The sequence below is a fragment of the Mandrillus leucophaeus genome, unplaced genomic scaffold (genome assembly GCF_000951045.1).
Source record: "Mandrillus leucophaeus isolate KB7577 unplaced genomic scaffold, Mleu.le_1.0 Scaffold22, whole genome shotgun sequence".
Lineage (NCBI taxonomy): Eukaryota > Metazoa > Chordata > Mammalia > Primates > Cercopithecidae > Mandrillus > Mandrillus leucophaeus.
The window spans coordinates 5,777,381-5,794,722 of NW_012102254.1; the positions used below are offsets into that span (position 1 = coordinate 5,777,381).

The following is a 17,342-nucleotide window of genomic DNA, read 5'->3' on the forward strand; positions in this document are numbered from 1 at the left end:
AACCACATTACTATTTTACATATGAGGAAATAGAAACTCAGAGAAGTTGAGCGACTTGTCCAAGGTCCTACAGCTAGTGAAGACAAAGCTAGTTTTCCATGCCAGTTGTGTCTGATTGCAAAATCTACACTACATACCACTATACAGAATATGTACACAAAAACAAGATCTGAACAAGAGACAAAATAAGCCACCTCTCCCCAAATCTGCAATTCTTAAATTGCACCAAGTAGTGTATGTGTCAGAGCTACAGGGTACAATCATCTCAACTGAAGCCCTCCTACCCCTAAAATTCAACAAGATCTACTGTGTAAACAGGGAAAGACACCTAATCTTCTAAAGAGGCAGTCTCTAGAACAGGGTCAACAAACTAAGGGACCTTGTTTTTGTAGTTTTACTGGAACACAGCCATGTCCACTTGTTTAGGTATTGTCTATGATTGCTTCTGCACTACAAAAGCAGAGCTGAGTGGTTGGGCCGGAGATATGATCCATAACGCCCCAAATCTTTACTATCCAATACTTTACAGGAAGTTTGCTGACTCTTTTGGCACAAGATGGTTTTCAGGGAGGTCTATGTTCCTTCTGCCCATTTATTTGCTCCTTCAATTACTTATATCAGTACAACTCATTGGTATCTTTTATGCTATGGTTATAATCCACTACTATCATTAGTTATTTTGCTGCTCAAAGTGTTCCAAATTTGGCCACTGGGGGCTTCTTTGGGTTAGTTTTTGTGCTCTTTCAACATGCTGCCAACTTTTTGTGAGTAATTATATACTTTCTGCAACACAAGATATCTATCCTCTTGTGTTTTCTCTGTCCAGCCCTAGGGATCAAGCCTTTCTCCAAGAAGCCCTGGTTGCTTTTATTGGGAAATGGTACTGAAAACCAGGATCTAGGCTCTAAGTTCATTGCTGTTGGAATATTATTTCTTTCAGAACTTCTTAGCAGACAGAGCTAAAAAATACAGGTATGTATACTAACCACCCCCCCGCCACCCCCCCAAATCTACATGTAATTCTGTATCTATCTACGTATCTATTAAAAAGCCATAAGTTCATACTGATAGCTAATTCCAATCTAACACCACATGGTTCATTCTAGCCTTCCTCCTTTTCTTATTTGTAACTTCTTTCTCAAAGAAGGAGAAACCCGGTTCTTATTATCTACCATGCATTTCTATATTTGTTCAATCTTAGCATACACATAGTTTCCAAACTTCTAATCCATACCCCTGTGAGAAACAAATTTACTAACAGCGCACAGCATTTGTATAAAGTTCTGTCTTTAGCCTCATAGTATTCAGCCAAAATACTGTTTTCCAGTTACTTGAGTTCTTTTCTTCCACATGCCCTTCAGTGTGGTTACATTATTCACTTGTAACACAGACTCATTTGTAACTTGTAACTTTTTTTTAGACTATGACTCTGTCACCCAGACTGGAGTGCAGTATGGCAGGGCTCACCGCAACCTCCGCCACCTGCGTTCAAACAATTCTCCTGCCTCAGCCTCTGAAGTAGCTGGGATTACAGGCGCACCACCATGCCTGGCTATTTTTCATTTGCAAATTTTTGTATTCCATTTTGGGTTCTCCTATATCCTGGTTACTTTTACTTACTTACTTTCTGGGTTTGTGAGCTATCACTATAGTTCTAAGAGACAAAACTCAGAAAAGTATGCTCAGAGAAATGTCACTCTCCTCTTCTCTGTATTATGCTATTTTCATGTCCCTTTCTTCCCATTCACCCCAGGTTTCTCTTTAGTTTCTGGTTTATCTTTCTTGTATTTTCTCTGCACAAATAAGCAAATACATGAATTTTTAAATATCCCCTTGTTTCTTATATGAAAGGTGGAATACTATAGATACTCTTACTTTTTTTTTTTAACACTTAACTATATATATATATGCAGGAAATCTTTCCACGTTGGCTCATGGAGCTCCTTCTCATTCTTTGTAAACATTTTTCAAAAGCAGTTTTTTTCAGAAAAAGAATCATTAGTTTAATCAGATTCTCCAAGGAGTTGATGCTTCCCAGAAACATAAAAAATAAAACAAAATACTGCTCTAAAGTATGTGGCTGACAGTTTATCTTTAAACAGTTTATCTTTAAACTGCCTGGCTAACTGTATATGTTACTGGCTTTTTTGAGAAATTAAACAGAGAAAAGCAAAACACTGCAGCACCACACATACCAATGATCACCCTCTGCCATACTTGCTTCAGGTCTTTCACCCGTGTAACTTTTCAATGACAGAAAATAAACATCACAAATCAGGTGGAAAGTCCCGTGCAGCCCATCCTTTCCCAGCACCTTTCCTCCCTAGAAGAAATCCCTATCTTGAGTCTGGAGATGGATTCAAAAAGCAACAGAATTTCAAGTCTAAGAGAGTGAGCCTTTGGGGTAGAACTCCAGAAGGTGATCCCTCTTCACCAGAGGACCCACAACTATGTAACTGTGTCTCTTCCCAACCTCACCCATAGAAACTGAAGCCTTTCTAGCTCAATCTCTCACACTCTACCTCTCTCCACCCCCATGTGCCCACTCCCCCACTAGGAAAGTGAAAACCCAGCCCAGAAACATTATTGACAAGAAGTTCTTCGTGGGGTGTAGATACGACATAAGTGTGAACAATCATTAGGAACATGGACTCATGGTTCCAGGCCAGCTCCTGGCACTAACTAGCCACTTGACTTAGGACAAGCCCCTTCCCCCTCTGGATTAGTTTCCTCATTTGTAAAAGATGGAGATTAAATTAGTCTCAAAGTGATTCTCTAATTCTACAGATCTATAAATTAAAATGGCTGCAATTATTTGCAATAAAAAATAGCAACTGCTATTTACTGTGCATTTACTATATGCCAGATAATGTGCAAGGAATACTGCACAGTTAATGCATTTAATCTTTTCAATAATCCTATAAGATAGTGTTATTCATTCCATTTTACAAATGAGAAAACTGAGGTTAAAAGATGTCGAATGAATGGCCCAAGTTCACACAGCCAGTAAGTAGCATTTAAGCCTCAAGTCAGAGCTCTTAACCACTATGCTACACAGTCCACAGCATTCTAAAGGGTCTCTTCACTTTATAAAAGGACTCAGCACAGACCTCCTTCATAGGATGAACTGGCTGGCCACGAGGTCACAGGATTTACTACTGCTGCTTCTTCCCTTCTTTTTTTTTTTTGAGACAGGATCTCACTCTATCACCTAGGCTGTAGTGCAGTGGCGATCACTGCAGTCTCAAATTCCTAGGCTCAAGCAATCCTTCTACCTCAGCCCCGTGAGTAGCTAGGACTACAGGCACATGTTACCATGCCCAGCTAATTTTTAATTTTTTTAATTTTTTTTTTTTTTTTTTTTTAGAGATGGGGTCTTGCTATGTTGCCCAAGTTGGTCTCAAACTCCTGGCCTCAAGTGACCCTCCTGCCTTAGCCTCCCAAAGTGCTGGGATTACAGGCATGCGCCACCACATCTGGTCCAACTACTGCTTCTAACATATCACTTGCTCTGAAAGATTAGTCACACCTCTTTGTAGTGAAAATGTACTTGGCCCAGGATGGGGCTGGTGGGCTGTCAGAAAACTGAGCCTCATCAGACATTGCCTTTCTAGCCTTTAATTCACTCTCTGCCTCCTGGAGAAAGGCTCAGGTGATAAGTAAAAGATAAATGAAAAGCTACACATTTTCCTTTCCAAGCATGCATATTTTTTTTCTATAGAAAAAAAGAATAGAAGGAAAACAAACCAAAAAACCAAACCAGTCCATGAATCACTGTACCCAGGGCAACTTTTTTTTCAATCCAGTTTTCTTTATAAGAGGCTTAGGAAATTGTCCAAACCTGCCTGGCCTAGCTCAGAGCCTGGTGCCCTACCACAGTTTTTATTTATCTGCAGCAGTCAGGAGCAAAGGAATTAATCCATGTGTGAACATTTAAATAGGAGTTACCCTGAGGTAAAAGCTCCATTTTAAAACTCAAGAGATGTCAACAGCATGGAGTGGTGTCCCCTCCTTCTCAGCAGAGGAGACTGATGTGCCTCTAGATCAAGGGTTTCTGGATGCCAGGAAAGCTCTTGGTGACTTTCACAGATGTTACCCATGTGATCACAACAACCCTACCAGTAGGGTGTGGTGTGGTGGAAACAGTCACCTTCCAAATTATACTTAAATCTCTGCTGTCACATGCCAGTTTTGCGACCTTGACCTCAATAGCTCTAAGCCTGTTTCTTCACTAGAAAGTAGGGATAACCCCGACCTTACAGAGTTACAAGAGAACAGAAACGTCATAAAGCATTTAAGGGAGCCCTTCAGTATAACACATAGGAGTCTCCCCAAAGCAGTTCCCTTCCCCTGCTTCTGGGGGCATGCATTAACTCACTGCATCCTCAAAAACAACCCTGAGAGAGGTTACAGATAAGAATGGAGGCACCTAAGTTTCAATCTCCTGTTTGTGACAGAGTGGAAGGACATTTAAGCCCAGACCTGCTTTCCCTCACACCCAGGAAGCCCAGTCCTATTACTTCTTAATAGAAACTGACAAGTTGGCGCTACCAATCTGACACACCTGGAAGGATTTTAGACTCAAAGTGGTCCTCTGAGGTTATGTTAACCCCTCATTACTTTGCTTTGACTTGTCTAATACTCCAGATTCCTAGAGGAGAAGTGAGACTAAATTCCTTCCCCTACTAGAAGGTGACCCCCCGCTTAGGAAAGGGACCACATTTGGTCTAGCTTTGCAGGCTCGGGCCCACGACACAGCAGGCAAAACTAGGTGTTGATCCTTGTTTGACTTTCCAACCCTGTTGAGTAGCCAGGCATTCCTCTGAAAGGATATGGCTCCATAAGGCTGTACCCTGCAATGTCTGGGCATAAACCTTTCTGTGCCATGGGTCTGTAAACAGAAAGGGCAGAGAGCTAAAAATCAAGAGTCCTGGGGGCCGGCTCCAATTCTGTCATGCCCAGATTCAGCAACTGAATACTGACTGCTCAATCTCATAGTTGAAAACCAGGCTGAGGCCCTGATCTCCATCTTCCATGCTATACCCCTAAACAATGCTTACAATGAAAGCAAGATCCACAGAAAAGAAATGGAAGCCATCAGCTGGGCTACAACTCCCTTCAACAGCCAAGAACATACAATAAAATGGCTTTCACAGGGTTCCAAGAGCCCTGTGGTAGGGTTAGTCAATTGCCACGGCCAGGTCCGAACCTATGAGGGCCGGTTTAATGTCCAGGTCATGGCCATAGCACTCAGTAGGCTGAATCTGGGAAAGCTTTATTGTGCCTACAGTCCTGTAAAGGCCAAGTAACAGTCACCATCCATCCCCAACAGCCAGGACCAGGGTATGTGCCTGAACCAAAGGCATATAATCCAAACAGTGATCATCAGCTCTTTTTGGCATGAAATACTAGCAGACCAAACTGATTCTCTCATTGGACTCTGATCTCTGATCTGAGAAACACTTGAGAGAAGAAAGGAGTTAAAGAGCTGACAGGTCATCATATGGAGGAGCCGAGAGAGGCCACCCACACAAAAGTAAAGGTATTAGGCAGAGGCAGATTCTACAACGAAGGGAAGCTGGACAGCAAGTGGCTGCAGAGAAGGGATAAATCTTGGCAAAGAAAAGCAGAGGTGTCACTAGAGATAAAGACAGTCATACAGCCACACACAGGCCATGAGATAATCCACGGAGCCCATGAGAGGTGGTACCTCAGAGCTGTCTGGGGACTTTCCAGCTCTTGCCACAGATCCCCCTTCTCTTTTCTCTCTCTCTCTTTTTTTTTTTTAAGAGACAGAGTCTCCCTCTGTTACCCAGGCTGGGGTGACAGCTCCAACTCCTGGGCTCAAGTGATTCTCTGGCCTCAGCCTCCCAAGCAGCTAGGCCTACAGGCACACACCACCACACACCTAATTTTTTTTTTTTTTTTGAGATAGGGTGTTGCTATGTTGCCCAGACTGGCCGCCAACTCCTGGCCTCAGGTGATCCTCCCACCTCAGCCTCCCAAAGGGCTGGGATTACAGGTGTGAGTCACTGCACCTGGCAATAATTGAAAAATCCTTTTCTTGCAATAATTGAAAAATCCCGATTCCTTCAAATCAAAAGAGGTTAATTCTCAAGAGCCACAGGCTGAATCTTTAATGAGGTCACTATGAAGGTTGGGGATCTAGTGTGGATGGTTTAGGACAAAGTCACACTTCTGATGGAAAAACAAACATGAAAGGGAGCTAACATTTTTTTCCGTGTTGATCACAGCCCAAGCGCTTGACATCTCTTATCTCAACATTCCTCACAACCCCATTCTACCTCCCGGTGCCAAAGTCCCCATTTACACAAGGGAAAGCAGGCTCAGTTATGCAGGTAAAATCACTTATTGTAAATGGTGAAGGTGCCTGCTCAGTCTGACTCCAAAGCCTCATTCAAAAAGAGGCAGGAAACCATATGACGTCAGCAGGAGAAAGCAGAGATTCCTATATCTCTGGTCAGTGGCTTGCCCATGGGCCAATGTCTGGTGGCTGCCCCCAAATTTCCGAACACTTTATGATAATGTCCATTCTCAGGCCCCAGCCCCAGAAAGTCTGATTCAGAATGTTGGGTTAAAGCCTCAGACTCTGTATTTTGTAGGTGAGTAAAATGCACTTCAAGGCTTCAGAATTCCTGGGCTAAGAGGGAGGTTAGCAATGGCTTCTCATGGATGAAGAAAACACACATCTAGCCAGTTAAGCCAGAAAAGAGGATAAATCCTAGATTCTAAAAATTCTGAAGTCTGCTCCAAGTTCTGCATAGTATGGACAGAGAAAATAATTTACAATACTAGTGAGACAAAAGCTATATAAAGAAATGCAATATAGGATTCTAAAGGAACTTATAATCAATGTGGGAAAAATGCAACCAAAACAACAATACAGCAGTATATGCCATATACTATTTAAGCTCTAGAAAAATTGAGGAGTGGGAGATGTCAATTAGAACTTTCTCTTTCCCGCATCACACACCAGGGCCTATTGTGGGGAGGGGGGAAGGATAGCATTAGAAGATATACCTAATGTAAATGACGAGTTAATGGGTGCAGCACACCAACATGGCACATGTATACATATGTAACAAACCTCCACGTTGTGCACATGTACCCTAGAACTTAAAAAAAAAAAAAAAAAAAGAACTTTCTCTTTCCCTTCCTGTTTCCCCACAAACTTTCAGAGAAAAGGAGAAAGAAAAGGAGGTAGAGGAAGCAAAGATTCTCTCCCGCCTTGATGTCTGGATCCCTGCTGAGGAAATGGAAGATAATGACTTTCACTGCAGCAGGAAGGTGGCCTCAGAGTCAAGTATGCGCTTTGCAATCAGACAGATCTGGATTTAAATCCCAGTGCCACCACTCAATTACTGTGTCACCTTGGACAAGTGACTCAACCCACCCAAGCTCAGTTCCTCGTCTGTAGAGATACTTTACCTTCAGAACTGTTGTAAATATTCAGTGAAATAAAAATTATAATATGTACCTAACAAGAATGGGATATAGCCTTCAAAGGCTGAAAGAGAACCTAACAGAAACCAATCAAATTATTTATCAAAATACTGATTTAATCAACCTTTTTGATTATCTGCTCTTCCCTGGGAGTGCGGATCTGTTCACCAGGTTGACTCAAATTGCATCACCTAGACTCCCTTTGCTGGCTTCTGGTTGGGTTTGTCCAATGGAAGATACCAGATCAGAGGGTGCCCCTCACCCCCAATCTAGGGGCCACATTTCTGATATTGCCTGCATCTATCCAAGACTATGACTTATGTTGGGCAGCCCTTCCTCCACAGTTCCAGCTATCACTGAAATGTGGTAATACTGTTTCCTCCCCTGGCCCCTTTAGACTAGGGGCAGTAGCCACTCCCAGCAGTTGTTTGTCTTGGGGCTCCTCAACATCTCTTATTGGTTCCCTGAAACCCATCCATACTGCTCTAGAGTCCCATCATAAAAGTCTCCTGAACTATATGAAGTGGGTTCCATTTTCTGCCAAAAACTAAAATGATCCATCCTCCCTTCTCACAAACTGACTTCTCCCAAGTATGACACATCCTCCAGTGGCCATGTTTGAGCCTAATTATTCTGTCCATCCTTCCCCTCAACCCCCAAAAACAACTAGAGTTTCTTTCTCTTGGAAACATGAGTTCGGAACTGAACGAGAAGGAATGGTCTCTTTTACAGAGGAGCTGGGAAGGAACCACATTTTTTCTACCACTGGCCCAAGAAATAGAAAACTAATCTGCAGGGAGACAAAAACAAAGCAAAGGGGGCGGGGGTGAAAAGCAGCAGAGATGAGCAAGGGAGAGCCTTGCTCATCCAAGTGCCCTTGGATTCCTGGAGAAACACTTGCAGACTTGTAATCCATACTATTTTTCTTGAGCCAGTGTGTTGGTTACCATTACCAGCAACTGAATCCTCAACACAACATCATGAGGTTAATTTCAACTGCTTCTAACTATCACCAAAACAAGATGAAATATTCCCTGAAATAGCAAAAGAACCAAAGGCTGAAGGGAAAGTGACATCAGAAGCTGAAACGGACCTTACTGTACCAAAGGTGAAAAGTAAAACATAAAATGACTAGGACTACACAAGCAACAGGAGTCCAGGCAGGCACTGCTTAAGGTGCACTGCTGGCACTCTATAACCAACGCAAGAAAAGTGTAGGAGATTTCAGAACTGAATCAGTGGAGATTCATGGTAGGCTCATTCACCTGCATCCTGCCTTTATTTGAATGGTGTAAATTGTGTCTTACTCCTCTATAAATATGGCATATTTTTGGCCAACATTAATAAGCCCTTATGAAGATGTTGATTTGAAGCCCATTACTCTGCATGGCTCTGTGATACACAGAGTTGAGCATTTACCAACAACTGTGGCCAAGTATGTCCATGGTACTGGTGAGAGGGAGGCTTGATCTAAAAAACAAAAACACCATCCAACTAATTCCTCCTTTAAAGCTTACCTTACTCATTCAATGCTACTAAGAACCTACCAAGTGCCAGACACTGGCCATGCCTTAAGGGTCCCCCATACAGACAAGTCAACAGGCTATTCCTTCCAAGGTCCATGAGGAGGGAATGACTGAGCCTCTAAGACCTCTAGGATCGTGCTTCTGGCCACCTGTGCACGCTGATCTTCCACCATTTCCCCCAGCCCACCCACTGGGCTCCACATGTCCTCCACCTGAGGATTTACAGACTCACCATCCCTTCCTTCTGGAACACTCACGCCTGCTTAATTCTCAGTCATGCTGAGAGCTCAATTCACGTGCTATTTCCTTAGGGAAGACTCCTCTGACCTCCCAGTCTAGATCGTGTCCCTGGTTTTTCCTTCATAGCACTAGTACAAATTTATATATAAACACTCAAGTACATTTACAATTTCTGCATCTTCCTTCTAGCACGAGAGCTATATAACAACAGGTTTCTTCCTAGCCCGAGTCTAGCTCAGTTCTGTGTTGAATGAATGAACACTGAGTCCTGAAGATACAGAGGAGGAATCCCTGACATGGATTTAGGGGAACAATTCCACCTACTTAGGGAAGCCTCCAGAGCATTACAAGTCCCTGGAATTCTTTTTATTTATTAAAAAAATATACATATTTCTTTAGAGATGGGCTCTCACTGTGTTGCCCAAGCTGGTCTCAAACTCCTAGGCTCAAGCGATCCTCCCATCTCAGCCTTCCAAAGTGCTGGGATTAGAGGCGTGAGCCACCATGCCGGGCCCCTGGTATACTTTAACTTCTTCAACCTCCACTAACTATACCACTTCCTTGGCATAGATCTTATTACCTTTGTCTTTATTTTATTCACTTTTACTCTCTGTTTGTCTCCCTCCTATCTTTCATTTATTTCACAACCATGCTTTAGCATCCCTACTGCTTCCCACATAACATGCCAGTGGCTAGATATATGTTGGTAAATAAAATTAATTAACTTTGCCCAAATTAGATCCTAGGCATCTCAAGGATCAGAACTGAGGCTTATAGTCTTTTCTTCCCCCATAGCACCCAGCAGATAACAGGTGTGTTATAAATATAAATGATTTTATTACTCATTATAAAGTAATAAAGGATTTATGACTATGGTGGGACTCTGCTGCTGGATAGCTAATGAACTGCCATGGGAATTAAGGATGCTGGGGAGAAATCTCTAACCTTGAAGTTACAGATATGTCCATGCCTCAGTGCCACTTTCAGAGATGAAATGTGAGAGAAAATACGACACATGACAGAGTCAGTACATCACGCTAAGCTGCGGTAACAAAGAAAGAAAACCAAAGGTTTTTAAATTTAGAGGAAAATGGTTATCCTTAATGTGTGCCTAAAAATCATACTTTGAGGATAAAAATCACCTGAACAAAGTGTATACAAAAACATAGCAGGGAAAGACAGATCTAATTGCTTTTGGGCATTTTTATGACCCCTCACACACAAATAACACATGTTACCGAGTAATACACACATATGTCCCACTATTGCTAATCCTGAATTATAACTAAAATATGCAACTGTGAGTTCTGACTTTATTATCCAGGCTTAATAAGCTAAATACTGGCATTTCTTCATATATAAAGGGCCCGGAAGATAACACTAGGTCACGATTTTTATAAATGGAAATGTCCTTAACTCACGTTGTGGAACTCTAATGATAGCTGGTTGCTTCAATCTGATGGCTATATCACGGGACCACTGATTTTGCAGTTGGTACTGACAGAAGAAAGGCATGAGGAAAAGAGGTAGGGGCTGTCGCCAGAACTCTGCCAAGGATGGGATGAAGAACTCTGATAGGAGGACCACACCGTGGGTTAACAAGTGGAGACAGAGCCAGAGGAGGATACGGGGTAGCTCGTTTCCAGGTCCCACATGTTTCAACCCTCGTTCTCGAGTGGTCAAAACCAGGGGTTTAACATAGAACACAGAGGACATTAGGTTACAGTTGCCTAGGGATCTTAGTTCTCTATTGGCAAAATGGAAACAGCACTTACGCTATCGGCTGCCTAGCCGCTTTTTAAAATTTATTTATTATTATTATTTTTTGAGACGGAGTCTCACTCTGTCGCCCAGGCTGGAGTGCAGTGGCGCGATCTCACTGCAACCTCCGCCTCCCGGGTTCAAGCGATTCGCCTGCCTCAGCCTCCGAAGTAGCTGGGACTACAGGAGCGCGCCACCACGCCCAGCTAATTTTTTTTTTTTTTTTTTTTTTGTATTTTTAGCAGAGACGGGGTATCACCATGTTGGCAAGGACGGTCTCTTGACCTCGTGATCCGCCCGCCTCGGCCTCCCAAAATGCTGGGATTACAGGCGTCCTAGCCGCTTTTTAAAAACTCTTCCCCCTTTATTTGTACCGCAATTTGTATTTACAAAGTGCGTTCACCTAGTATGCCCCTCCTAACCACGAGGTGAGGAAAAGCAGGCCAGAAGCCCAACTCCAAACTCCCATTTCCTCGAAGATAAAACTGAGGCTCGGACCAGTTATGCGCGCGAATGCCGAATGGATGGCCCTGGGGGCGATGCTCTCTCACTAAGAAAAGGCCTCCGGGACTGCCCAACGCTTCCTGCCCGGGTTCGGAATCTTATAGACCCGCAAAACTGCAAATGCGCTAACAGTCCTAAAAACGTCCGCGTTGCCAGCTCTGAACTGCAAACGCCGGCAGCAGAGCCGTTTAATCACAAGGTAAACGGACAGTCGCCGCAGCTCGGCTGCCTCCTCCCTGGCAAACCCAGGGCAGGCCGCGACCCGCAGGGCCAGGCTGAACCCGGCGGCCGACCCAACGCCACAGCTGTCGCTACCTGGACGCCGTGCACGATGTACACCTTCTCCGCCTCGCTCAGCGCCACGGACGCCATGCTGCCGAACAGCCCCGCGAGCCGCACGTCATCTGCGCGCGTCGCCTCCTCTGGACCGCACCCCCACGTCCCACCCACCGCGTCAGCGCGTCATCAACCTGTGCGGCGGCCGCTCCTGCAGCCGCGGCCGCCGCCACTGCCGGGAGCTCGATGGGCTTCTCCTGCGCGCCGCCCGGTGTCTGGCCGAGTCCAGAGAGCCGCGGCGCCTCGTTCCAAGGAGCCATCGCCGTAGCCCGAGGCCGGGTCCCGGGTTGGGGACTGCAGGGGAAGGCAGCGGCGGCCGCGGCGGGAGCCCCACCGGGGTCTGGGACTGGGGAACTGCCTCCGGCTTCACGGTCAGTTGGGAAGGGAAACCGGAGTTGGGGTGAAGAAGCTGGGGTGAGGCGAGCCACACGGGCCGGGGGACTCCCAGTGGGAGAGGCGTGCGGCGTAGTTACTCAGAGCTGGAGTTGACTTAGGAGCTCGTGTGTGTGTGTGTGAGTGAGAGAGAGAGAGAGACCCCGACTAAGGAGGGGCGGACGTCGTGATTGGCCCGGGGGTGCTGTTTCCCCGCTCTTCTCTCCTCCATTTCTCTAGTCCCTAGGATGACTGAAGAGGAGAGGAGAGGCGATGCAGCCCTCTGTAGGTAGCTCTCGGTGGGAAGGGTCCGGGAGTGGGGGACACTAGTCCTAAGGCGTCCCCACCCCTCCACCCAGGAATATCTCTCGCTGGCTCGCTCACTCTCTATGACCAAACGCTGTCCCAGTACCTTGCTGGGACCTCTTGCCTCGGGTGCTTACCAGAGCGTTGTCCCACAGACAGGGGGGAGGAGGCGCTTGGTAACCGGCGCTGCCGAGGTGCGCAGTGCCCGGACGTCCCCGACGCTTCCTAGCGGGAACTGGAAACCCCGGCTTGATGGAAGCTGTGAGCAGTTGCCGGAAAAAAAGCCAACCCCAACCCCTTGCTATGGCCGAGTGGGAGTATGGGTATTGGATACCTGGAGAGGATATCTGCAAGGTGAAGCTGGGGTCACCAAAGGAACTCATTAAGGCGGGGCGGACAAGTATGGTGCAAGTTTTAAAGGCGCCGTGTGGATAAATGGGAGAAAGTTAACCCAAATTAGTTGAAGCAAGGAAGGCAGGTTAAAGCAAGTCTGATGACTTTCCTGATGTTACATTTTTGAGGACCCTCCCTGTTCTCAAAAGTGAAAGTAACCCTAATCAGCTTGATGAACCAAAAAAAAAAAAAAAAAAAGTTGGTATTATCAGATAATGGCTTCAAATAACCATTGGGAGCCTACTATAGACAGGCTTTGTGCTACCTCTAGAACACAAGACAAGTAAAACACACTATGCTGGGAGAAGTTCCCTGGGCAGATGAAGGCTCCGGGGCCAACATAACCACAGATCATGGTGATTAGAGCTATGATGGTGGCATCAGTGAGCACAGTGGGATTGGGAGGTCGTCTGATAAGGTTATAGAGAGGAAGTGCTTGCTAACATTCTTAAGCATTAAACTGCTGAGTTCCAAAATTGATGATCAGTTCTTCATAGACTGGACATTAGATGTTTCGTATGTCTGTACATAATTCTCTACAGGGGCACCTAAAAGGAAGACAGTTTGCAGGATTGGACTTTGCCTTCCAGGGAACTGAAAGAGGTGAAGCCGGAAGGATTTCCTCCCTAATGAAGGCACAGGTGCCCCACCTGTTGTGGCACATAATTGTGTTTGTGTGTGGTTGGACAGCTGGGTTCTGTGTGAGGAGCTGTGTGTGATAAGATAACATGAGATCGCTAATGTTATAAATGACATTTTCTAGATGTGCTAGAGATTGCTCAGAAAGGAGAGACGCTGGAAGTGGGATTTTAGAAGCTAGGATATCTGAGGAGACTAAGGATTTAAGAGGTGACAGCAAATGGACAGATCAGAAAGACACAGGAAGAAAAGCCTGAGTTCAGATACCATGGAGTCATCTTTATATAAAGATTTTCATATAGAACATGTATTTGAACTGCCCTCCCCTCACAATTGACAGGAATTCCATACTGGACAAGGGTCTGCAGTATTTGCTAAATAATGTTATGAATGATGTCTTATATATGAGGCTAAGTAGGTAAGAGAGATGTAAACAGTGGAATGTTCCTTTTTAAATTGTCTGCTAAAACAATGACAATCTTCACTAATCATCTGCTTAAATGCTGCCACAACATTTTTATCACCTTTGCTGTAACAGTGCATTGGACATCTTTAAAATCCATAAATTCAGAGTTATTTTTTAGTGTATTGAAGTAATTCAAAGAACATATGATAACCCAAAAAAATCAAGAAGTCAAGGATGACACAGTATTAAACCATCTTGTTTTTCCATCACTATTAGATTCGTTTATTGAATGAATAAATGAATTGGGCATTCTATTCTGTAGGTTTGTGTATTCTAAAACCTTATACTCTAATTTTCAACACTAATTTACATAGTACTTATTGTAAGCCAAGCATTGTTCTAAGCACTTTGTAAAGATTAACCAGGCTAGGTGCGGTGGCTCACACCTGTAATCCCAGCATTTTGGGAGGCCGAGGTGGGTGGATCACCTGAGATTGGAAGTTTGAGACCAACTTGACCAACATGGAGAAACCTTATCTCTACTAAAAATACAAAATTAGCCAGGCATGGTGGTGCATGCCTGTAATCCCAGCTACTCGGGAGCCTGAGGCAGGAGAATCACCTGAATGCAGGAGGCAGAGGTTTTAGTGAGCCGAGATCACGCCATTGCACTCCAGCCTGGGCAACAAGAGCAAAACCCCGTCTCAAAAAAAAAAAAAAAAAATTACTCGGTCCTTGCAACATCCTTATGATGCAAGTATTTTTATCCCTATTTTACAGATTGGGAAATGAGGCACAGAGAGGTTAAATGCCGTAACCAGGGTCACAGGTTACATCATTGGTAAATGGCAGAACCAGGACTTGAGACCAGGCAGTCTTGCTCTCCTGCCCACACTCCTAACCATCACCTTACACAACCTCCCCCCAAGTTTTATTACATTCACCAGAGTATTTGGTGAAGGAAGTCCCAATTTTGTTATGGCATTGGTAACTGTCCCATGAACTATATAGTTCATCTTAATTCCAAAAGCAAGAAGTCTGTTCAAGCATAAACTCATATCTCTTGAATCATTTTTCTAGAGGAACGTGGAATGTGGTGCTGATGGGACTTTGCTGTGTCTGTTGCAGCCCAATATTTTAAACAAGGCAAAAGGTTATATATCAGCAGAATAGAGTTTAACTCCAGATAGCTAAGGAGAGAGCCCTCAGTGGCAAAGAAGTCTGATAGATCTGATACTAGGGTTGAGTAGCATGCATGGAGACCCAGATTCCAACCGTATGCCATACTCAGGATATCTAGAAACTCTTCAGTCAGTCAGTGTTTGCATGCCTGTGAGTCCCTAGTGTTCTTATGGGCATAAAGAGATAAGAAACTCAAAACACAGCACCTGCCTAAAAATAGTTTAGAGTTTATTATAGTGGGGGAGCCCAGGACCTTGAACTACTGCATGAACAAGACAATAAAATAAAGTGCTCAAATTGAGACATGTGGCAATTAGAAGAGAGACCAGCCTATAATAAGGTGCTAATTGTGCAGGCCAGGTATCAGATACAAAAGGTAAGAGCTGCTGCTAGCCACAAGCCAGCAGCAATAACATTACAGAGGTAGAGTAAATCTGTCCCACCCAGCCTTGGTTAATTAAACCAATAAAAGCCAGTTACAAAAGAGCTTCAGGGCAGTGCTGAGTCTGTGGTGCTGACGTTGCAGAGAGCTTTTTTGGAGACAGAAACTTGCTCTGTTGTCTAGGCTGGAGTGCGGTGGCACGATCTCTGCTCACTGCAACCTCCGCCTCCTGGGTTTAAGTGATTCTTGGGCCTCAGTCTCCCGAGTAGCTGGGATTACAAGTGTGTGCCACCACTCATAGCTAATTTTTGTATTTTTGGTAGAGACTGGGTTTGGCCATGTTGGTCAGGCTGGTCTCGAAATCCTGGCCTCAAGAGATCTGCCTGCCTCGACCTACCAAAGTGCTGGGATTACAGGCATGAGCCACTGTGCTCAGTTGCAGAGAGCTCTTAAAAGCCCAGTAGGAAACCTTCCAACCCCAGTCCTAAGCAGACATGGCCACATTTTAGGCCTTTTGCTTTGCATTTTCACCATTAGCCCAGCACCCTCGAAATGTACAAAGTGAGTTATTGTTTTCCCTGTAGATCTGTTTCCTTTAAACACTTTACATTTGTCCTGCCTGTACCTTGTCTTAAAAGAATGAGGTAGGAGGATCCCTTGAGCCCCAGAGTTTGAATCCAGCCTGGGCAACATAGACCCCATCGCTAAAAAATAATAAAATAATAATAAGTAATAAAATAATGATAGAAATGAAGAGTATCTGTAAAGAATACTATCATAGTCTGGCCAGCAGGTCTTCATCTGTCTTCTAGACATTATAACTCGGGATTACAGTGATAGAAAAATTGCTAGTAATACATGGGTAAAGCTTACTCTTAATTAGAGGAAAGGTTATACAGTCTTCATGTGTGTTTCATTTTGGGAGAGTGACAGCGTGTTTCCTGTGTCTCATTAGGGCATATTTGAGAAAAGGGGGTCACAGATCCTGATTACCAAATGTGGAAATATTTAAACACACACGCAGTGATAGCCATGGAAAGTAACAAAGTCTCAAGTAGAAGTGGAGGGGTGATATCTCATATTGACCTGCTAGGGGAAAAAATGAGGCTCATGCCATGCTGCCTTTAGTTCCTTCCTGTTTTGCATTTTAAAAAATGATTTGCTTTCCTCCTCGGAAGCAGATTTTCAGAGACAAATGGCCAGTTCATTCATGGCTATCAACTGTGAAGGTGAGAAGGCTCCAGGTGCATGTCCCACTTAATTCAGTCATACATCCTAATACATTTGGAATGCATGGGAAATGTCATTATTTCAGTCTCCTCCAAACCATAGCCTTCCTAGTATATATTGACTTGGTGCTTGAACTCTTGGCAAGACATGAATGTGTATTTCCTATTCAAGGTCAGTGGAGATGGAATACCTTTGGGTGAGATCACTTTCTTACCTTAGCAAGGTGAGCCTAATGGGACAAATACAGTTCTGGCCACAGTCCGGTTGCAGTAAAGTCTTCGGTATGTGAAGACTTTAAGAAATAGACCAAGAAATAGTAGCAGAGAATCTAGAAAGACAGGTTGGTTAGGAAGATAACAATCTATAGTGGAAAGACTTCCCGGCATCTTATTCGAAAGATTTGGGCTTTACTATTAACTTGCTTTATGACTTTGAACAAGGCAGTTTACCTAAGTTTCATTTTGCCCTCAAGTGAGTATCTTGCCAGGTTTTAAAACTCAGAATGGGGCCGGGCGCGGTGGCTCAAGCCTGTAATCCCAGCACTTTGGGAGGCCGAGGCGGGTGGATCACGAGGTCAGGAGATCGAGACCATCCTGGCTAA

At 44.4% G+C, this 17,342-nt stretch overlaps 2 protein-coding genes across 6 annotated transcripts in view; one reads left to right on the forward strand and one right to left on the reverse strand.

Moving 5' to 3' along the window:
• EXOSC7 (exosome component 7) overlaps positions 1–11,909 on the reverse strand; it is a 35,165-nt gene extending 23,256 nt beyond the window's left edge. For all 3 annotated transcript variants that reach the window (XR_001006191.1, XM_011981106.1, XM_011981107.1), the window contains exon 1: positions 11,811–11,909. Coding sequence is in view for 2 of the 3 variants with exons in the window: in XM_011981106.1 (XP_011836496.1) it covers positions 11,811–11,867 (57 nt within the window). In the remaining variant the exon portion in view is untranslated. The remainder of the gene's footprint in view (positions 1–11,810) is intronic.
• A 45-nt stretch (positions 11,910–11,954) lies between these two features.
• The window catches only part of ZDHHC3 (zinc finger, DHHC-type containing 3), a 60,406-nt gene continuing 55,018 nt past the window's right edge, over positions 11,955–17,342 (forward strand). For all 3 annotated transcript variants that reach the window (XM_011981103.1, XM_011981104.1, XM_011981105.1), the window contains exon 1: positions 11,955–12,202. The gene's annotated coding sequence lies outside the window, so the exon portion shown is untranslated. The remainder of the gene's footprint in view (positions 12,203–17,342) is intronic.